The sequence below is a fragment of the Anoplopoma fimbria genome, chromosome 8 (genome assembly GCF_027596085.1).
Source record: "Anoplopoma fimbria isolate UVic2021 breed Golden Eagle Sablefish chromosome 8, Afim_UVic_2022, whole genome shotgun sequence".
NCBI lineage: Eukaryota > Metazoa > Chordata > Actinopteri > Perciformes > Anoplopomatidae > Anoplopoma > Anoplopoma fimbria.
Genome location: NC_072456.1, coordinates 8,790,596 through 8,814,328, shown reverse-complemented (window position 1 = coordinate 8,814,328; position 23,733 = coordinate 8,790,596). Strand labels below are relative to the sequence as shown.

At 42.5% G+C, this 23,733-nt stretch overlaps 1 protein-coding gene across 1 annotated transcript; it reads left to right on the top strand.

Moving 5' to 3' along the window:
* Positions 1–275: 275 nt before the first annotated feature.
* Positions 276–23,065, top strand: aspm (assembly factor for spindle microtubules). The gene is made up of 26 exons (XM_054603545.1): positions 276–733; positions 940–1,083; positions 2,096–3,611; positions 4,334–4,429; positions 4,529–4,621; positions 4,707–4,853; positions 5,084–5,323; positions 5,446–5,513; positions 5,639–5,780; positions 6,585–6,715; positions 6,996–7,171; positions 8,108–8,253; positions 9,352–9,437; positions 9,552–9,764; positions 10,270–10,474; positions 10,966–11,114; positions 11,586–11,714; positions 12,374–12,568; positions 12,949–18,666; positions 18,944–19,093; positions 19,225–19,416; positions 19,836–20,028; positions 20,580–20,734; positions 22,256–22,432; positions 22,564–22,736; positions 22,836–23,065. Exons 1-26 carry the CDS (start codon positions 458–460, stop codon positions 22,936–22,938), a joined length of 11,013 nt encoding a protein of 3,670 aa, XP_054459520.1. The 5' UTR covers positions 276–457; the 3' UTR covers positions 22,939–23,065.
* Positions 23,066–23,733: the final 668 nt, after the last annotated feature.

Here is a 23,733-nt window from a genome sequence, read left to right as displayed (position 1 = left end):
CTGTGAAATATGTTCAGCGAGAGAATAAAGTAGTCCTTTGGCTTTAGGGTTGCACAAAAAACCTTAAGGGGGCCACACAGCGTCGTATTTGTGTCTCTCACGCTGTGGGCGTGGCTTAAGGCAGTTTAAAAATGTAGTCGTTAGGTGATTGGTCGACAGCATTGTATTCATACGGATTCGATCTGTTCTCTTTACCCATTGGACGAGCGATATCCGCACTCGCTTGTAATTGGCTGATTAAGCAACGCGACCAAATTTCAAATGAGATCGTCCGTCATTCAGCGTGTTGTTGAAGGAAGCGTGTTTTAACGTTTGATAGCAGGCTAGTGTCGGGGCAGAACCAGTCGTTGTAAGCAGTCAACATTAGTAGCAGCGCACATGCTAACGTTCAACGCTTAAACAACTCAACGCGGAACATGTAGCGAGCTATTAGCTGCTGCTACTTTATTCATTTGAAATGGCTGAGACGGAGCCGTCAACACGGAGAGGATTTCTGGACTTCAGTCCAATAAAGAGAGAAGAGGCTAACAAGGAAAACGATGCTCCAGTTTTGGTTTTGACCTTGTTTTCCAAGGCTCCCTTTGTGACATTTGGAACAGTAAAGCTGGGGACATCCAAGTCTGTTGTTCTGCGTATTGAGAACCCGACAGATGACGCAGAGGCGGAGGTCACTGTTGAGAAGATCCCCTCAAGTAAAGGCTTCTCTGTGGGCCACCACACCATCACGATCCAGGTATGTGTGTAGCTAACGTTAGAGACTTTAAACCAGGCTGCTGTCATGCTCGTGAGCTTTGTGTTTAACATTTGATTATTATGATTATATCTCCTTATTTAAAGCGTCTCCCTCACAGTTGTAGAGCCACATATAACCTTGATTCTTGCTGTAGTGTTCATTGTAAGATCATTGCAGTTGTTCCACATCTGGCTTTGTGTTTGCAGCCTGAGGACTCATTCAGTTTGACGATAACATGGACTCCAACAGAGGAAGGTGGAATCAGAGAGCTCATCCTCTTTAATGCCAATGGTGTCCTCAAACAGCAGGCTGTGCTCCTGGGGAGAGCAGAAGCACCAAAAAAGAAAAAGGTAAAAGTCCTCAGCCGAACACAGAGGCTGTTACACTTGCCCAAATAAAGAGCTGTATGGATTATTATTCAATGCATTCATTGACAGAAAGTGAGTTGGCAACTAGTTTGAAAATTGATTCATGTTTGAAGTATTTTTCTTCATAAAAATAGACTGTTAAAATGTCTTTAAGTGTCAAAAAGGTGCTGCAATTTCATGGCTTATTACAAATTGGCTTATTTAATATTTTAGATTTTTGGACAATGTGTTTTTACAAAACAAGACTTTTGAAGTCGTTAACTTGCAGTCTCGGAGATTATGCTGGGGTCGTTGTCGGATTTCACACAGACACAACAATTAATAGCGTCTGTAATTGGGAGACTGATAGATTACATTACATTACATTACAGTCATTTAGCAGACGCTTTTATCCAAAGCGACTTACAGGAAGTGTATTCAACATAGGTATTCAAGAGAACTACTAGTCACCAGAAGTCATAAGTGCATCTCCTTTCTTAAACAAGCATCTTAAAGCATAAGCCAGAGCAAAAGTATAGTGCAGAGGCAGATTACTACGAAAACAATAATTGCAACAGACTAATACGAATATAATAAGTGCTACAAACTACTACGAATAGGATAAGTGCAGTAAACAAATACGAATTCAATAAGTGCAGCGAACTGATACGAATACAGTAAGTGCAACAACTAATACGAATACAATAAGTGCTACGAGGAAGGCTCAGGGTAGTACTTCTTGAAGAGGTGAGTTTTCAGCCTGCGCCTAAAGATGGGCAGCGACTCTGCTGTCCTGACGTCGGTGGGGAGTTCATTCCACCACTGAGGGGCCAGGACAGAAAAAAGCTGTGACCGGGTGGATCGGCTGCAGGGACCTCTGAGCGACGGGGCAACCAATCATGAAAATGATCTATCAAGTTCTCATTCAAACAGAATCGAGGAACCTAAACAAGTACATCTGGTACTGTATTTCTGACACAGCATATACATTTTATGTTTTTCTTTTGCGTTTCAGAAAAGCTTATGGGACACAATCAAGAACAAAAGGGAGGGTGAAAAAGTGACCGCACCAAGGAGAAAGAAAACGGAGCAATCATTGAAGATGGCAGCCAACAAAACCTTCCAAGTGTCCCGAAAGCCACAGTACAAACGGGAAAAGCCCCGCAGCCCACTTGCTTCTCTCAATGAGGGCAAAGCTGTCAGAGAGAGATCCCTCTCCAAGCCCAGTACCATTGATGATTACTCTCAGAAATCAGAAGAGAAGATGGCCTTGAATTCCACCCGGACCCAACGGTCCCTGGGCTTGTCGGACAAGGAGAATGCCCATCATGTTCATAGGAACTCTCCTCTTGTCCTACTCGTCCCTGCCGGACAGCTGATGGACTCTGGCAACATGTCTGCAAGCCCAGATTCATTTGTTGGCAAACCTGAAAGCAAAGATCTTACCAAAATGATCAACAGGACACTGTCCCCTATCGGAACACCAGACCTGTTTAAGAAGCTCATGCCACGTATTCAGTCAGATGGCCCACTTTCTGCTACTGTCAATACTGTGGCTGATGCTGACAGTGCGTTATCTGGAACCCCAGTCCTCTCTTTGAAAGATGCACTTGCCCTCATTGACTCTGATCTAAGCCGCATTCACACCAGTCCTCGAGACAGTAGTTCCAGCTGTAGCTTTTCAGATTCACTGGAATCCAAGAGTGGATATCATGCCTACGGAGCTGACAGAAATGTCCTCAAAGCATTACCAGATAGCCCACACGGGTCCGAGTCCAGCGAGCCCAGACTGACGTTCTTTGTCAGCAAAAAGGTTGCTGTTTCAGAGAATGATGCTGCGACGGAGAGGGTTAAAAAGGCCTCGTTTACCTCTGCCACGGTGACCAAGAGCAGAGCACCAGTGGAGGCAAACCTTTCAAGTGGAAGGAAAATAAAGAGGTCAAGGCGACGGCTTTTAGAGAAGACGTTGGAGCTGTCTGACGGCAGCAGTCAGTGTGAGTCTAAACCAGGGACTCCGATCCTTCCTGTTATAGACCCCGACATTGCCAGCTCCCTGTGTGACAACCGACACCAAGCCCAGGAAGTCACCTCCTCCAGCCTGGCTCCACGGCTCGACTGCTCGCCTACACCCATCACCTTCCCCCTCGCCTCCCCTCCACCCATGGCACCTGCTCGCTTCTCTTTCTCAGCCACCTCCACACCTCCTGCAGCCCCTGCTTCCGTCTCTTTTACTGTCACCTCTCCGTCGCCCCTGGGCTCATCTTCTCCTCTACACCACAGCTTCACACAACACACGGCTCCGACTCTTTCGGTACCTCTGTTTGTTCAGGATGACTCGTTTCCCGTTCACGTGGCAGTGAAGAGCAAGAAGAGGAAGAGTGAGGAGTATTTGAAAAGTGATGCAAAGATTGGGGATGCTGGGAAAGCTGAGCGTGTCAAACGGAGCAGGGGGGTAGCTGGGAAACCTGAACCCCCACGATCGGTGCAGGAGAGGAGGAATGCATCGCAGAGGCAACAGCCCAGACCAGCAGGTGAGAAAATGTGAAGTATAGATTGATGTATGATAAACCTTTATGTTGTTTTTATAGTAGAATCTCAAAAATACTGTGGATGTTGTTTCTTCTGTTTCAGACCTGCATGTTAAATTCAGTGTAAACAATGATTATTATATCTGCACTCTGAGTTTAAGAGGTACACCGGCCTTAAACTAATGCAGTGCTGTTAAAACAGTTATAGAGAGGAGTTGATCCAACTTCAGGGTTATTGTGGAGTTGGTGCTGCTGTTGAAATGTTTTGCATTGTACCAAAAAAAGTTATTTAGACTGCCCTCGTAAAAAAATGGGACAAACAAAATAATAGAAACATCTATCAGTATAAAATAATACAATTCAAGTTAGGTGTACCCCAAAAAAAATTCCCACTAAGGGAGTTTAAGATTAGTGATTTTATACTTATTATTAAGTTATTTTTTTATTAAACTAGAGTAATGGAATGTTTTTTAGCCCTACTTCTGTAGATTTGTCAAGTTCAGATTTATTGCCGTAGTACCCTTTGAAAGTACATACCTGCAAATACCTATACTTTTTCTTACAATAAATATCCTAAAGGATGGCTGTAGGTAGGCTACACCCTGGATGTATGTGATTTGAAAATGATATACATCTGTTTCCAAAAATATTTAGGAACTTCTGTGTTACATATACGTCATGTTCCTGGACCCTCTGTATTTACTACGATGCTTTTTTTTCTTCAGGCTCTGTGCGATCAATGACTTCATCATCTCTAAAGACAGCGAGGTCTGTGGTTCCTGCCCAGGCGAAGCAAACAAGCTCCAAACTCTCCTCACAAGGTATTCAATTATGTTCTTTTATTGAAGATCTTTCTCTGGGTTTTGCCAACATAAATATGTGATGAAATAAAGAATGACCTTTTTCTCTATTGTTCACAGGTGCACGGTCATTTGGTATTTCGTCAGTGAAGACTGCAAAAGTGGTTGCTGTTGCGCAATCAAAACTGTCCTTTATTAAGGCGGCGCAAACAGGTATTGGAGCATTTTTGGTGGGAATAGTTATGTTGTTTTTGTTTATCTTAAAATTCATTTTTCTGCATCTACTCTTTTCTTTCAGCCATTCCGAGACACCCGATGCCATTTGCTGCCAAGAACATGTTCTATGACGAGAGGTGGATCGAGAAGCAAGAGAGAGGATTCACATGGTGGATCAACTACGTCCTCACTCCAGACGACTTTAAAGTCAACACTGAAGTTGCTAAAGGTAACATTCAGCCGGCTTTCACTACTCAAACATGATGTGTAGTGTTTGGTTTCACAAAATAACCAATCATCACACTCTTTGAGTAGCTTAAAAATCTTTTTTTCTTCTGATTTATTTATAGTCTAAACACTTCTATACTTGAAAGCAGTTGCCGCAGTGGAATCTTTATTTGAATGAGCGTCTGAGCTCTAGATGTTTTAATCATTGCCTTTTTTTTTTTTCTTGTGCAGTGAGTGCGGTGTCCCTTGCCATGGGCGGCGATGACAGGTACAGTGTGCCTAAAGCCCCAACCAAAGAGGAGATGTCGTTCAGCACCTACACGGCCCGTCGGAAGCTAAACCGCCTCCGTCGCGCAGCCTGCCAGCTGTTCACTTCTGAAGCCATGGTCAAGGCTATTCAGAGGCTCGAACTGGAGGTGGAGGCCAAGAGGCTGCTCGTCCGGAAAGACCGCCATCTTTGGAAGGACATAGGTGAGGGAACATAGCATCATGCAGCCTGTCGATAAACGTTTTTTTTAAATGCTCTGAAGTTGTCATCAAACCCTCAATAAGCCTGACGGTAACATTATATACCTGTTTTTTCTCGTCTTCAGGTGAACGCCGAAAAGTCCTCAACTGGCTTCTTTCATACAATCCGCTGTGGTTACGGATTGGGCTCGAGGTATTCTGATAAAACTGTGTTTCCTCCTGCTTTTTATTTGTTTTTCCAAAAAGTTAAATTGTCAGTTCCTTCTTCTATCCATGCTAAGCTTGCTAAGTAATAAGCCCAATGTTGCTCTTTCTCAGACGATCTTCGGGGAGTTGATCTCTCTCGAGAGCAACAGCGATGCCCTGGGTCTGGCTTTGTTCATCCTGCAGCGGCTGCTCTGGAACCCAGACATCGCTGCTCAGTTCAGACACGCCAAAGTGCCTAACCTTTACAAAGACGGTAATTGAAGACGATCGGTTGTTGTGTTGTCTGAACTGTGACTTTACGGTCAGAACTGCAAGAAAGTTCAAGCAATATTGAGTGGGTAATTGGCTCGGGTTGTGTTTCCCCTTTCCCACACGAACAGAAACATAAACCTATTCCCCATATCATAAGCAGACAAAAATAAAAATCCTCATAAAGCATATTGAAATTAACAACTTGGGTAGAAGTTAAACTTTAAATAAACAACTTCCTTCACTGATAAAAACTGATTTTTAATTTTATATCTCCAAAATGAGAGCATGTAGGTGTAGTTAAATGCTTTAATCAAATCATGCTGCAACATCTGGAAATGCCTGCAACATTCAATAATCTGGTTATTTATTTGGTTATTAAGTGATCATTCATTTCTGTTGGAAAATGTGTTCAGATGTATTGGTTTGTCAGATCAAACTCAGATATCAGTTTGCAGTTATATAAAACAGGAAATCTGCACTGGAACTGGAACCAAGTGTTTGTAGATGATGCCCCAAAAAATTAACATCAAAATAGTTGCCAATCAATTCATCAACTAATCTTTGCATCTCTACTTAAATTTTATATTTTATCAAAGAGAAAACTAGAAAATGAAAGGTCACTGTTTGGTCAGTGAATACTTTGTCCCAATTTACACATTAAGTTTCCTAAATCCCACAAAATATGGTTACAATTAGAATTGATTGGAGTTAGAGTACCCATTAATTTAAGAAATGTTGCATGAAAATATAGAAATCAGTTTTACTTTGGACTGGTGTTAATATCTCTGAACCTTTTCTCGGTTAGGCCACGAGGAGGCGCTGTCACGCTTTACTCTGAAGAAGCTGCTCCTGCTGGTGTGTTTCCTGGACAAAGCCAAAGGGTCCCGGCTGATTGAGCACGACCCCTGTCTGTTCTGCTTGGATGCAGAGTTCAAGGTAGGCAAAGCCCTCCAATGTCAACAACAAGCATTAAATACATAAAAAACACATTGCATCAGGATTTTAGTATCTGTTTTCTGGGCAGTGCTGTTATCTTCATTTGGGAAGAGCAGACATTTGTCACACACACAGTCTGACAGAGTTGAATAATGTGTTTGTGTTAACTTGTGTAAATGACAGTGCCAATTGTACTGCCTTGACCTGCCTCTTATCTGATTCAGGAGCTGAGGCCAACTCTTTCATGCTGTGTGTTTATTTTTTTTTTTTTTCTCAACAGATGACGAAAGACCTGCTCCTGGCCTTCTCCAGGGACTTCCTGAGCGGGGAGGGGATCCTCCCCCGGCATCTCGGCTACATGGGGTTACCCGTCTCCCACGTTCAGACGCCTCTAGACGAGTTCAACTTCGCTGTGAAGAATTTGGCAGTTGATTTGAAATGCGGCATTCGTCTAGTGTGAGTGAGGGGCCATGAATTCTAATGTGATGCTCTGATCCCCGTTGGGATAGTCGCTTTTCTCAGAGGTCAGGCTTAGAAACACAGGAGTATCCCTGCAGCTGGGAGGGATTCAGTGTTCAGCAGAGCTGTCTCAGACCGGAGATTTTCTCACTTAAGGATGCTCTCTTCAACTGCCCTACCGACATAACAGTATTGCACTCAGATCATGGTTCAATCTCGTGTGTGTGTGTGTGTGTCTTTTGACGTTTATTTTTAACGCAAGTCCCTGCAGATACTGTAGAGTAAACCTCTTCTCCATTAATCAGACTAGTATTAATTGATTTATTTTATGGTGGTCAGGAATTTTTGGCTGAGGGAAAATTCATGAACCCTTTCCAGAAGATCTTTGGCAGGAATCTTTCATCCTTAATATAGTTCTTCGTTGGACATCAGGTTGTGGGATATGATATAATGCAGTGAAATATCTGCACTTACAAAGAGCTAATTGGTTGAACAATCAATCCTGAGCTGCTATTATATTATAGTCAAGGCCAAGGGACCGTCTACCCAGAAACATGCGGGAATTAAACGATACATAACGTTTTGTGCATCAAATTGTAAAAGAAAAATGCTGCTAAGTAGATATTTTTTTCAAACTTAGGTTCCTACTTCTCTTTTTTATAAAATTTCAAAACAAAAATGCTTAATAGGATTGTAAATGGTCAAGCAGCTGATTATGAGTAAACAATGTAGTTAATGTCTGTAATGCTGTAGGTTGTGGTCAATTATGACTTTAAGTCTCTCAGACCACCAGCTTTCATTTATTCCACAGTACAAGGAAGATGCCAGATTATTTGCGTGGAAGTGTGCCACAGCAACAAGCACTAAATAGAGGCAAACAAATATTCTTCTGCAGCATCAATAAAAAGTCTTTCATGTGGGGTTTGCTTTCAGGCGAGTGATGGAGCTCCTCGTCCAGGACTGGAGTTTGTCAGCAAAGCTCCGTCTGCCGGCCATCAGCCGCCTGCAGAAGGTCCACAACGTCGACATGGCTTTGCAAGTGCTCAAAAGCAAAGGGGTCGACCTCAAGGATGAACACGGTAAATGTGAATTTATATTTTCTTTTTTTCTGAGCAAACAGCAAAATGGGCCCTAGCTCAACCTGAAAGAACATTTGTCCTCCACAAAACGAGATTAAATGTTTTTTAAGTTCCTGTGTTTTTTCACAGTTTTATTCATAGTGGGCTTCGTATTTGAAATTGAGCTGTATTTTCAATCTTGGGACACAGTTCAATTACTAGATATTTTACTTGAGCATGAACACCTGCCATTTCACAGCACACCATTTGTGTTTGATCACAAACAGCTGTTGTACAGCTGCACAGCAACATAATTGGATTGCTTTGCCCTTCATGTGACAATATGTTTATTTGTGTTTGTGCACCTCCGCATCAGGTGAACATGTGTCGGAGTGACTAAGCGGTCCAGAATGAAAGACATAAAGAGAATTAGAAGAGTAAACACGATAACTCTCCGTGCTTAATCAACTAAATCTCAAAAAGAGCATACCTAAAGCTTTGAAATGACTTTTTAAGTCATGAAATTGCTTCAGCAACAGCAGCGTTTAGTTCCTAAACGGGTAATACAAACATAAAAGAACAAACAAAATAAACAGTCGTATAAGGGTGCAGCTAGCAATTATTTAATTATTAATCACTCAATCATTATTACTGTTGGTGGTGTAAAATCCTCATAGCTAATTCCCAAAGCTAAAGACAATGTCTTTAAATTATTATTTGTTCCGATAAAAGGGTCAAACCCAAATAAATAAAACTGAGAAAAGCAGAAATTCCTCACGTTTGAGAAGGACGAAACAGAAACATTTGAAGTGTAGCTAGCCAACTGTAGGCTGTGGCAAGCACGTAATGCACAATTGAGCAGCAGAATTAATGATGTTACGTGCTGTAGTTATTGTAAAGTGTTAGGGGAGGAGCTATTCTAAGAATGGCTCCAGAGCGCCTTCGAGCCTTGATTTGAGGCCGGCCCAAAAAATCCTGAACACAAAAATAAGGAAAAACCATTTAACGGTCCCATGACAAAATTCAGTATGACATAGTTCAGATTCTTTACATCTTTTAACATGCAGAAAATGTTTTTACAAGCAACCCAGACTTTAAGTATTGTGTCTTTATTTTCAGGCTCCAACATTGATTCCAGAGACATTGTGGACGGACACAGAGAGAAGACACTGGGCCTCTTATGGAAGATCATCTTTGCGTTTCACGTGTGTACCAGACTTTGTTTCCAGTCGGCCAGTAGGGCACAAAATTGTCTTTTTTTTTTTTTTTAAACTATGAAAGGAATCTTTTGACATGCTGTTATCAAATGCTCTGTTAAGGTGGAGAACATTTTGGACGAGGATCAGCTGAGGGAGGAAATTGGCTTCCTGAAGAGAACCTTGAGGACCAAACGGAGGCTGGCGTCTCTGAGGGCCGATCAAGGCCTTCAGCCGAGTCCTTCAAAGACCAGGGCGCCGTATGAACACAGCAGCACTAAGATCACTCTGCTGATGGACTGGATCCGAACCGTCTGTGACTTCTACAATCTGAAGGCGAGTTTGACACTTTTATTTTCTGCTCACAGGCCAAAGATAATACTATTGTTTTTAGAATTGGTTATGATTTAATTTCGTTTGGTTAGGCAATATACAGTGTTGCCTTGTTCACCTGCTGAACTTTGTCTTTGGATGTATTATTGAGCTGTTATTCTGTTGTAGCCTTTGGCGCTGAGTGTTGGTGGTGGTTTCACCTAAAATCACTTTGAGGGCAAAAAATAATCTGCAGTGTTTCAACAGGCTGCTGTTTGCTTGGGTTGCTCAACTGTAGTGTAGAACATCAAGCACTGCTGGGAAATTATGCACAGTCACTGTGGTCAAAATGTCTTCATATTAACATTATCATCAAAAAGAAACATAAAACGCCTAGAGGGAGCTACATTCCTCTGGACTTTCACTATTGTCAGGCTTATTTTTAGAGCCCTAAATTACTGCGTCAGACTCACAAGTCCTACTTGTGAGAAAAAAAACAATAGATTAAGTGTGTTGTCTGTCTGTGCAGGTGGAAAACTTCACCGTGACGTTCTCAGATGGCCGCGTCCTCTGCTACCTTATCCACCACTACCACCCCAGTCTCCTGCCAGAGAGGGCCGTCAGTCACAGCACCACCCAGACTGTCGAGTGCTCGCCGAGGGGTCGCTTGGAGCTCAACTGCTCTGCCAGCGACTCTGACAACTCCTTTGACTCCTTGCCGATGGGCCTGAATGGTACGTGTCAGCTGTGCGCTGTATCTTCAGTGCAATTGTCTGCTTTTAAAAAAGGTTTGAGTTAATGTATAGGCATCATTTGAATATCACACAGACATTTTTGGTGCATTGGAGTGTGGAAAACAAAGGAATTTGATGAAATGTCTTTGGCAAAATAATAAATTCAGCGAATGAATTGTCCAGCATGTTTCATACAACGCACATTGCATCACTTAGGGATTTTTAGCTGGCTATATCAACAGTGAACCCACCTGTTGTTAGAGCTAGACCGTTTTATTTGAAACAAACTATGAGGATAATTTTTTTTAATTTTAAAGTTATTAAACTACACTGGCTTAATTCTAGATAAAGTGATTGATGGCAGGCCATGGCTCAAAAGTTAGATAAATGCTTGTAATCACTTATGATGGACTTTTAAAGGAGATTATGAAAAAAATGGAGGGACTGTTACATACTTGTGATGACCGTTTCTCCTATTTTTTTGTGAACAGGCCCAGATTCTCCGTCAGTGGAATTTAAAGAGCTACTGGAGAATGAGAAAAACAACTTTGGACTGGTCAACGCTGCTGTGTCTTTCCTGGGCGGCGTTCCTGCCATGATCAACCCAGCTGACATGTCCAACACCATCCCCAATGAGAAGGTGAGACCAGACAGGAGGTTTTCTCTACCTGCTGCAGGAACGCAGATCATTGTTTTTATCAGACGCAGATCTGTAAGATACATTACCAATAATAAATGGATCAGTGGAGACTTTTACATTAAAGTCCAACATTGTTTTCCAGCATAAGGAAAATGTTGTTCATGTTCATAAATATCAGATCAAAGGTGTAGTTACATTCTTTATCTAATGCAGTTTAACTAAAAGCTTTTCTTTCTTTCCTACTTGTTTTTTCAAGCTTCAAATTCAGATTAATTGCTTAAGGATTAAACACCTTTTAACAGTTTTATCAAAGTATACTGTAAAGCTTTTGTGGTCAAATCTGAGACCAAATCCAATGAAATGTTCTCATCTGTCCCTAATGACAAGTGTAAATCCATCACTAAATCTTTTTATACTAAAATGTGGGTAAAATGCTACACCTTCGCCTTCATCCACATCTGTTTTTTACAGGTTGTGATGTCTTACCTTTCCTTCCTGTGTGCTCGTCTTCTGGATCTGCGGAACGAAAGCAGAGCAGCTCGGGTCATACAGGGCGCCTGGAGGAAATACAGATTAAAGAAACACGTACAGCTCTACAAGGTTGGTTCAATGTTTGGCACAATCACAAAGTGATTGAGTTTTCTTGATCCGATCAATTCTATTCTATTTATTTTGCAAATTCAACTCAGCCAGACCATTTAGCCATTTATGTCTGGATGAAACCAAATTGAATATATCACCTGCAGGTTTGTGTGTTAATGTTTTATGCCCTCTCTTTTCTGTTCTTGCTTAATTTTCTATCAAATTTGGTTTAATTGTTTGTTTCTGTTTCAACTTAATTCCTGGTTGCACTATTATTGTTCCATGTGGACCTTATTTTTGAATAAGTACTCTCCCTGCTGTTTGTGATATTAGCTACATATATACAGTATACAATATTTGTATGTTAACTGTGGATAAATTTAACAAATTCTGTGCAATATTCATATCATTTATCATTTTCTATTGTATTTAATGATTACATTGAAAATAAGCTTTGTGTTATTGTATTTGTGTAAAATAGTCATCGAACAAAGCACTATCTTTGAATTATTAAAAAGGTCAATCAGGTGCACTAACCTAAAAAAAAAAAAAGGGAGGAGACATAGTGGGCTAGCTCGTAATGATGGACATACAGAGAATTGTCACCTGAATTAGCAGAAATGTAAAATTGATTAACTATGAGTCTAATTTGTTTCTTGATTTTTGTTTGGATACAGGAAAGAAACATGGCTGCCATGAAAATCCAGTTAGTTGTGAGGAGTTTTCTCCAGAGGCGCAGAGCTAAGAGGCAGGATCAAGCTGCCGTTATCATCCAATCAGTCTGGAGGGGTTTCTTAGCCCGCAACAGGCTCAGGCTAAAAAAACAGGCTCAACTTCGGGCTCTGCAGCATGAAGCAGCAACCGTCATCCAGGTGAGTGTTAATTACTTGCCATTACATTATGGGAGAATGAAATGGACTGTTAACGAAATATACAGGACTAAGTTGTACATGATAAACCATTTCGAGTTTTTTTTAATCCTCATCTAGAGTTCATTCAAAATGTTACAGTGGAAATAAGTGCATATATTTTTCAGCATTCTCAGGTGTTTATGGATTTTCCTTGTTGATCTAATTGTGTTTTTCTTACCTCAAAGAGTTTAAAAAGGCTTTGGTCCTGAATTTACATGCTGTCGGTGAACATTCGTGGTTTTGCTTAAATTTCAAAGTCTTCATTTTGTTGCACACCTGCTTCATAATGAAGCCTGCTTGTGTAATTGTTCTTTGAATATTTTCTTATCTTGTCCATGCAGGCTCAATGGAGGATGTTCTCAGCCATGAGGGCTTTCCAACGCCTCAGATACTACGCTGTTATTGTCCAAGCACAATGGCGAATGAGGAGGGCAGCCTCTGCTTATGGAAGAATTCTGTGGGCGGTAACTGTCATTCAGAAGCACTCGCAAGCATGGGCTCAGGCAAAAAGAGATCGGGAACATTATCTCTCCCTTAGAGTTGCAGTGGTGAAAATACAGGGAGGGTACAGAAGGTGGAAAACCCAGAAAACAGAAAAGGAAAACCGTGCTGCCAAAGTGATACAAGCTGTGTTTAAGAAATGGTATGAGGAAAAAATGTCTGCAAGAACTGTCGCTGCTGTAAAGATTCAGTCGTGGTATAGAATGCAGATGTGTCTCCATCAATACAGAAAGATCCAGAGAAGCATTGTGCTCATTCAGGCCCAGTGCAGAGGTCACGCACAGAGGCGCTGCTTTCAGGTGTTGAAGCTGCAGCGCCACTCGGCTATTGTCCTTCAGAGTGCCTTCAGAGGCCATGCTGTCAGAAAACAGGTGGCGAAGATGAGATGCGCTGCAGTCGTAATCCAGCGCTGGTTCAGGGCCTCAAAGGAAAGAGACGTGGCAAAGCAAATGTTTGTGAGGATGAAATGTGCTGCCATTACCATACAGGCAGCTTATCGTGGGAAAGTGGTTCGGCAGTCTCTGAAAAAACAGCACAAGGCAGCAACGGTAATCCAGGCGGCTTTCAGGATGTACGCTGCCCGACGGCACTACCTTGTCGTGAGAAAAGCTGCAGCTGTGATTCAGCAAAAGTACAGAGCCACAGTTTTGGCTCTCAAGACCAAGAAGGATTATGATGCTCTTAGGAATGCTGCACTTGTCATACAAGCTAACTGGAGAGGCAGAGCTGACAGGAAGACGATGGAGAAGCGGCATCAGTGTGCAACACTGATACAGGCTTACTACCGTCGACACACAGCGCAGGCGGAGTACACATCCAAGAAGGCCTGTGTCGTGGTCGTACAGCGTCACTACAGAGCTTACGTGGCCGGAAAGGAGATGAGGAGAGCATACCTGCACACGAGAGCAGCCTGTGTTACACTCCAAGCTGGATTCAGAGGCATGCGGGTTAGGACGGAGCTGAAGAAAAACCACTGGGCAGCGACTGTCATTCAGTCTTCAGTTAGGATGTTTTTATGTAGGAGACAGTATTTCCTCCTACAAAGTGCGGCGATTATCATCCAAAGCCGATACAGAGCTCTTGTGGTCTGCAGGGCACAGCAAAATGAATATAGAGCCCTAAAGCAGGCCACCGTAAAGATACAAGCTGTATACCGGGGATTTAGAGTGAGACAAGTTCTAAAGAAGAGGCACAATGCTGCGAGAGCAATCCAAGCGCAGTTCAGGATGCACAGAATGCGTATGGCTTACCTCGCCACCAAGTGTGCAGCCCTCATTATTCAGGAACGCTACAGGGCCAAAGTCCTCAGGAATCAACAGATGCATGAGTACAGGAGAATGAAATCCGCAGCCATATTCATCCAGGCAGCATATCGTGGCCACAGGGCGAGGAGCAGGATTGTAGAGATGCACCGAGCGGCCACCATCATTCAGAGAAAGTTTCTCACTATTAGGGATAGAAATGGGTTCCTAGCTCTCAAGGCAGCAGCTTTGGTTTGTCAGCGGAGGTACAGAGCAGTGACTCGGGCAAGAAAGGACCGCTTGGACTATCTGTCGAAGCGCAAAGCAGTCGTTTGTCTGCAGGCAGCCTACAGAGGATGTCGGGTCAGAAAGCAGTTGCGTATGGAGCATACGGCAGCTGTAACAATTCAGTCTCACTTCCGAAAGTACCAGCAGAGAACCTACTACAAGGCTCTCCACTGGGCTGCCAGTGTTTTGCAAGCACGTTACAGAGCCAACAAGAAAATAAGAGAGGAAACGCAAGCCTTGAGTGCTAAGAGAAATGCCGCTGTTATCTTACAAGCTGCTTTCCGAGGAATGAAATCCAGACGACTCTTCAAACACAGGCATCAGGCTGCCAGTGTTATCCAGAGAGCTTACAGAGCACACTGTGAACACCAGCAGTATCTTGCATTGAAATCCTCCGTCCTCACCATTCAGCAGAGGTATCGGGCCACTGCAGCAGCAAAGGTACAAATGCAAAAATACCAAACCATGCGCAATGCTGCTGTTGTCCTCCAGGCAGGATACAGAGGTCACCAGGTCAGAAAGCAGGTCGCCCGTTGGCATGAGGCTGCCACTGTGATCCAGTCAGCATTCAGAAAGCACAGAGAGGAAGTCAAATTCCAGGCCATGCGTCTGTCCGCCATCATCATCCAGAGATACTATCGCTCCTGTGTTCTCCAGAGGCAACAGAGAGAGAACTTCCTTAAAATAAGACATTCCGCCATCATTCTTCAGGCAGCCTTCAGAGGTCATCGTGTGAGAACCAACAATGCCAAGATGCACAGGGCAGCTACTGTAATTCAAGCAAACTTTAGGAGGCACAAACAGCAGTCATTCTTCAGGAAACAACACTGGGCAGCCTGCGTCTTACAGCGCAGGTTTAGAGCTCAGAAACAGAGGAACGCTGATGTGAAACATTATCAAGAGTGGAGAAAAGCAGCCATCGTGTTACAGGCTGCATATCGGGGAATGAAATTAAGACAGAAGATCAAAAACTGGCATCAGGCTGCCAGTGTTATCCAGAGAGCTTACAGAGCACACTGTGAGTGCAAGAGGTATCTTGCCTTGAAATCCTCCGTCCTCACCATTCAGCAGAGGTATCGGGCCACTGCAGCAGCAAAGGTACAAATGCAAAAATACCAAACCATGCGCAATGCTGCTGTTGTCCTCCAGGCAGGATACAGAGGTCACCAGGTCAGAAAGCAGGTCGCCCGTTGGCATGAGGCTGCCACTGTGATCCAGTCAGCATTCAGAAAGCACAGAGAGGAAGTCAAATTCCAGGCCATGCGTCTGTCCGCCATCATCATCCAGAGATACTATCGCTCCTGTGTTCTCCAGAGGCAACAGAGAGAGAACTTCCTTAAAATGAGACATTTTGCCATCATTCTTCAGGCAGCCTTCAGAGGTCATCGTGTACGAACCACGATTACCAAGATGCACAGGGCAGCTACTGTAATTCAAGCAAACTTTAAGAAGCACAAACAGCAGACGGTCTTCAGGAAACAACACTGGGCAGCCTGCGTCTTACAGCGCAGGTTTAGAGCTCAGAGACAGAGGAACGCTGATGTGAAACATTATCAAGAGTGGAGAAAAGCAGCCATCGTGTTACAGGCTGCATATCGGGGAATGAAATTAAGACAGAAGATCAAAAACTGGCATCAGGCTGCCAGTGTTATCCAGAGAGCTTACAGAGCACACTGTGAACACCAGCAGTATCTTGCCTTGAAATCCTCCGTCCTCACCATTCAGCAGAGGTATCGGGCCACTGCAGCAGCAAAGGTACAAATGCAAAAATACCAAACAATGCGCAATGCTGCTGTTGTCCTCCAGGCAGGATACAGAGGTCACCAGGTCAGAAAGCAGGTCGCCCGTTGGCATGAGGCTGCCACTGTGATCCAGTCAGCATTCAGAAAGCACAGAGAGGAAGTCAAATTCCAGGCCATGCGTCTGTCCGCCATCATCATCCAGAGATACTATCGCTCCTGTGTTCTCCAGAGGCAACAGAGAGAGAACTTCCTTAAAATGAGACATTCTGCCATCGTTCTTCAGGCAGCCTTCAGAGGTCATCGTGTGAGAACCAACAATGCCAAGATGCACAGGGCAGCTACTGTAATTCAAGCAAACTTTAAGAAGCACAAACAGCAGACGGCCTTCAGGAAACAACACTGGGCAGCCTGCGTCTTACAGCGCAGGTTTAGAGCTCAGAAACAGAGGAACGCTGATGTGAAACATTATCAAGAGTGGAGAAAAGCAGCCATCGTGTTACAGGCTGCATATCGGGGAATGAAATTAAGACAAAAGATCAAAAACTGGCATCAGGCTGCCAGTGTTATCCAGAGAGCTTACAGAGCACACTGTGAACACCAGCAGTATCTTGCCTTGAAATCCTCCGTCCTCACCATTCAGCAGAGGTATCGGGCCACTGCAGCAGCAAAGGTACAAATGCAAAAATACCAAACAATGCGCAATGCTGCTGTTGTCCTCCAGGCAGGATACAGAGGTCACCAGGTCAGAAAGCAGGTTGCCCGTTGGCATGAGGCTGCCACTGTGATCCAGTCAGCATTCAGAAAGCACAGAGAGGAAGTCAAATTCCAGGCCATGCGTCTGTCCGCCATCATCATCCAGAGATACTATCGCTCCTGTGTTCTCCAGAGGCAACAGAGAGAGAACTTCCTTAAAATGAGACATTTTGCCATCATTCTTCAGGCAGCCTTCAGAGGTCATCGTGTGAGAACCAACAATGCCAAGATGCACAGGGCAGCTACTGTAATTCAAGCAAACTTTAGGAGGCACAAACAGCAGACGGCCTTCAGGAAACAACACTGGGCAGCCTGCGTCTTACAGCGCAGGTTTAGAGCTCAGAGACAGAGAAATGCTGATGTGAAACATTATCAAGAGTGCAGAAAAGCAGCCATCGTGTTACAGGCTGCATATCGGGGAATGAAATTAAGTAAGAAGATCAAACACAGGCATCAGGCTGCCACTGTGATCCAGTCAGCATTCAGAAAGCACAGAGAGGAAGTCAAATTCCAGGCCATGCGTCTGTCCGCCATCATCATCCAGAGATACTATCGCTCCTGTGTTCTCCAGAGGCAACAGAGAGAGAACTTCCTCAAAATGAGACATTCTGCCATCGTTCTTCAGGCAGCCTTCAGAGGTCATTGTGTGCGAACCACGATTACCAAGATGCACAGGGCAGCTACTGTAATTCAAGCAAACTTTAAGAAGCACAAACAGCAGACGGCCTTCAGGAAACAACACTGGGCAGCCTGCGTCTTACAGCGCAGGTTTAGAGCTCAGAGACAGAGAAACCTTGAGGTGAAACACTATCAGGAGGTTACGAAAGCGGTCATAAATCTACAAGCTGCCTTCCGTGGCATGAAATCAAGGAGAATAATCAAACAAAGGCATCATGCCGCTTGTGCCATCCAGAGCGCTTACAGAGCTTTCTCTAAACGCAAGCAGTATCTGAAATTGAAAATGTCAGTCATTACTATTCAGAGACAATATCGGGCTGCTGTTACAGCTAAAGCCCAAAGAACACGCTACCTTGAAATACGCAGTGCAGCCATCTTCGTTCAGGCAGCGTACAGAGGTCACCAGGTCAGAAAGCAGGTCGCCCGTTGGCATCAGGCTGCCACTGTGATCCAGTCAGCATTCAGAAAGCACAGAGAGGAAGTCAAATTCCAGGCCATGTGTCTGTCGGCCATCATCATCCAGAGATTCTATCGCTCCTGTATTCTTCAAAGACGAGAAAGAAAAAAGTTCCTGAAAATGAAGCAATCCACCATCACCCTTCAGGCAGCGTTTAGAGGCTGGTGTGTCAGGAGGGACATATGCCGACAAAATCAAGCTGCAGTTGCGATCCAGTCGTTCTGGAGATGCTCGGTGCAAAGGCGTATCTTCCAAAGGAAGCGTGAGACAGCTATGAAACTTCAGCAGAGGGTCCGGGCTGTGCAGCTTGGCCGGTTGGAGAGGAACAACTACACCCGAATGAGGAAAGCTGCCATAACACTTCAGACGCACTGCCGAGCCTGGATTGCAACACAACAGGTAATGGTTCTTATTTTAAGTTCATACTTTGCTAGAACCGTTTTCTCTTGACATCCAAACAGCCTTTAGTTAGCATTTATTAACTTTGTTGAGACTTGAAAACTGCTAAAAGTACTAATTTGATGTGGTGGATGGACGAAATTCAAATGAATATAATGAAAAAAATGAAAGCCACTGCCTGGACAGAAGCTGAGCATATTTAAATGTTATTTGTAGTAAAGTGGCTAAAAAAGGGTCAACATAAGGTCATCGTCCTTTTCATGCTAATGTGTTCCAGGTAAAAGAGAGAGCCATGGCAGAGAGGAGGCTTCATTTTACGTCTGCGGTCTTCCACCATCTTATGGCTATAAAAGTCCAACGGGCTCTGAGAGCCCACTGGGCTTTGGAGTCAGCCAGAAGACAAATCCATTCTGTCATCACCATACAGGTACAGCAACATGGAGCCCACAGCGCCATTTTTCCAGACAAAAGCCGTCACTGAAAAGCACTTCTGATGACTTTAATGAATCACCGAAAAGCATAACATTTATTTTAATGACTGCCTTACTTTTCCTCCAGCGATGGGTAAGATCCAGGCAGCAGAGGAGACGGTATCTGCAGGACAGGAGGAAGGTGCTTATAGCCCAGAGAGCGGCGAAGCGCTGGTTAGGTCGTCGCCACAAGGCTGCGTCAGTCATCCAGCAGGCCGTCCGCAAGTTCCTCCTTCGACGGCGCCAAGAGAGGATTCAACAAGGCATTGTCAAAGCTCAGGTACTACAGTCAGTGGTGATTTTGGTCCAAATGACTTCTCTACTCACAAAGGATAGGTTTATACTTTCTCAAGTGTGTCCTACGACAATAGTCAGGTGTCCATATGAACATTGAAACAGGTTTTGTGCGCTGTCATCAAACGGGACATATAAGGGCAGTGAGACTCTAGGCAGGATCTCTATAGAAAAACTTGAGAAAGTGTAACAACAAAATATTTGGGTTTGAATGAGTTGTAGTTGAAAGTCCAAGGTGAATAACATTTAATTGAGTTGGTATGCCATTTAAATCCACACAGTTTCCTCCCTTTGGCATAGAATTGTAAACATCCTCATGCACCAATGATTAGAAACTAATTTAAGATTTTTCTTCAAATTTGTCTTCTTTTTCTTCTCTCCATCTCCCTTCTGCTCTCCCTCCAGGCTCTATGGAGAGCACACCGCTCCCGGCGACTGAATGACAATGCCAAGTTGGTGAAATTGAGACACCGCTTACGCAAAGTCTCCGCCGGCGTCCGAGAGGAGGACAAACTGTGCAACAAGACGTCGTCTGCCCTGGACTACCTCCTCCGATACAAACACTTCTCCTATATTCTAGAGGCGCTGAGAAACCTCGGTAAGGTTGGCCATCTCTAGCAATCCACCCATACGTTTTTAGCCACATTTTTTAAGATGACAAAGCAAGTACTGGAATGAGACTGTTCAGATTTATTTTGACCAAAGCAACAAGTTGAGTGTCATGCTGCATCTGCATTGCTGAGCTTGTACTTTTTTTTACTGTATGATAATGTTTGACCGCTGTGACTGACTCAACAGACCTCATTAGGAGTTTTAGAGACTTGAGTTTGTCATACTCTGGTTATTAGTTATTTTGATCACCAGATTGTCTGGGCAAGTCATGACCCCCAACTGTGACCACTGTAACTGAGAAATGGGAAGACTTTTAGGAAGAGTGGGAGAAGGTTGACTTGTGTTCCCAAAATGTAATGTGTGTAATCCAAAAAGCCAATTTAGTGTATGTACCTCGTGAATTAAGAGTTGTTAAATAACCTTGGCGAAGACTTGATTCTGATTATGTGAACCTGATCTCAGGTGTCTTTTCAGTGGTGCAGTTTGTGTGTGTGCGCTAACATATGTGTGTGTGTGTGTGTGTGTGCGTGTGCGCAGAGACCGCTACCAGACTGTCCCCAGAGTGCTGTGAGCGGCTGGTCGAGAGCGGAGCCACCAACGTCATCTTCACACTCATCCGCTGCTGCAACAGGAGCGTCCCTTGCATGGACGTCATCACCTACTCCATCCAGATCCTCCTCAACCTCTCCAAGGTACAAACCCCAGACCTGCTTTGTTTATTTTCATGTTTCACACCCCTAGCATGAGAACCTGATTTACTTTTCTATCATGGCAGCACTACATAATGTGAAATGGTGAAATATTCTCATCAGTTTACTTTCTAAAAGGGTCCTTAGACTTGAAAGCTAAACTTCTTGCCTTGAGGAATGAAGGTATAAAGATACAAATTATAGTCTTGCTCATTATGTCACGGTTAAGGAGAGAAGAATTTAATTTTCAAATCCAAGCAGACATATACATATACCTTTGAGCAAAAAAGTAAAAAAGAATGTACTCTAAATATGTGTTTTAACATAATATTGCAACACAAATTCAATTTGTTCCATGTGCATTTTCACATTTGCACTTATTTGGCAGGAGGCAGTTATCTTATCTTAACATGATGTCTAGTTTTAATAACATGTAAATCAGGCTAAGTTTCTCTTCTGCAAAACCAAGTTCAGACTGCGATTTTCTTTTTTTACATTTTTTTAGTTAGTGTTATTTAATTTCACAAAGAATTGTTTATGTAAATATAAGGACATTTTGTATAAATGTTTATTTTCTGGCACATTTGTCAGCTTCAAAACAGAATACATAATTACCAAGTAAAGAAATGTACATTAACTTTGGTGAAATCTGACAAAGAAATTGTTTAGTTGACATGATTTAGCTTAAAATAGTTGTGTTGGACTGCCAACAGATAACATTGTTTTTAAAAAAAGATATTAAATTGATGTAACTTAACCGTGGAAAGTTTTCAATGTTGTCCTCTCAAGGCTAGATTACCCTATTTTCTTTGCTCGTTTGGTCATTCCATCCTTTTCCCAGAATGTTTTATTTATTATGGATTTGTCACTTTGCTTTGTGGACTTTAAGTTTGACTTGCAAGATAAGCAGCTAGATTGTTGCAAAAACATGTTGATAGTCTCAGCCTTTTTATATCTAGTTTTTCTTTTCCCTATATTATTTACTTTGAACAGGATATATTGTCATGTTACATTTTTCATCCAAAAATCATAAAGAAAACATATTTTCTTCTGTGAATATTATCTAGTGGAGAAATAGATGGGAACCTTGATTTAGTCCTTTCCATTACAAAGAGGTAACAGTTAGTGTTGGGTTGGTTAACTATGAGCCACTGAGCCAAGCATCATTAGTAGCTCTTAGTTAAGCGTGTTGACTACTTGTACTAATAAGCATTAACACAATGTATAGTTGAGGCTGATGGGAATGTCATAAGTTTTTCAAGTATACGGTCATAAATGAAAATAATGACCAGATGATGGCGCCAGATGAAAATGAAAGAGATCACCAAAATGATTATAACTCATCTTGAGGGCATTTCTTTTCATACTGTGACACCAGACTCTTTCTATTGCCTTTGCATAGTTTTCACAAATATATTTCCTTTGTCTGAACAAGTGGTTAAATGAGTTAAATGCCATTTTTGTACTTTCTTGCTATCTTTCTTCCCTCCCCCTGCTCCACACATCCACAATTTCCTCCTTCAGTACCACAAGACCATCGAGGCAGTGTATTCGGTGGAAAACTCAGTAGAGACGCTGCTGGACCTGCTGCAGAGATACAGGGAGAAGGCAGGGGATAAAGTAGCAGAAAAGGGCGGCAGCATCTTCACCAAGGCCTGCTTCCTTCTCGCTCTCCTCCTTCAAGACAAGCACCGTGCTGTGGTTCGTAGCTACTATAACTAATTGACTTTTAAAATACAGGATATATTTCCGATAGTTTAAGAAAATGTTTATGTCAAATTCTAATACGACAGCATTGTTAAAGTAAAGCAACAATTTTTTATTTTCTTTAGGAGGTAATGAAGATACCCAAGGTCTCGGATAGAATACGCAGCATTTACCGCCTCACTGCTCGCAAACACAAGATGGACGCTGAAAGAACTGTTATTAAACAGAAGATGAATGCATCGATGAATGGAAGCTTTTTCGTTCAAGCAACGCCGCGTAAATCCCGCCCTGTGCCAAAGTATGTATACATGTGCATATATACAGTACTGTATTTCTCAGATATATACAGCGTGTATCTGTTTGCAGTGGTAATTTAAATCCTGTTTTTGTTTTTCAGATTTGCACCGGATTGGGTTCTAAGAAAGGACAAACTCAAGGATATTGTAGACCCTCTCAGGGCCATTGAGATGGTGGCAAATACACTCTGCATTGTGTTGTAAATAGATAAGCTTTTAAATCTTGATTCATCGTCTCATTTTTTTTACTTCAAAAAATATTTTGTATAGTTTAATTTTCTTTTTTTACATTTCCATGTTTTGCATGTATATATTAAAATGGATTTGTGTCTTAAACAAGGTCCCAGTTTCATGTATTGTATGTGTTCCTTTGCTCAAGATGATGGTGTGTGCGTGTGCGCGATGGAGTTTACCACCACTATGATTACTGGATTTACAGAAGCAGAGGGAAATGAAACCATGCTCACTTCTTGCTCCGAATTTGCAACTCTTTCAAACCCCACAAAATTATGCCATTAAAAAAAGTAAGTCATAGGGTAGAAAGTCATACTATAGTGTGTCAAAGCATAATATATAATTAAGCCATATAAAAAATCATAGGGTCCATGTATAGTATGACATGGAAAATGTTGGAAAATATCTCAGTATAATATGTAATGAAAAATATAAAAAGTAGTAGTAGAAAATAGATGCCATAAAAAGTAAAAGCGTAGTTTGTCAAAACATATATGCATAACATAAAAATGGTATTAAAAAAAGTCATGTATAGTATGACATGGAAAAAAACTTGGATAAAAAAAAAGTCATGGATACTATACCATGACTTTTTCAAATAAATTCATCAAAAAAGTCATAGTGCAGAATTTCAAAAGTCAGTTCAGTGTGTGAAAAATAAGTCATGAAAAGGTTGTAGAATAATATAGTATAGTTTGTTGAAAAGTTTTTAAAAAGTCATAGTATAGTATGTCATAAAAAGTAATTATATAGTATGTCGAAAAA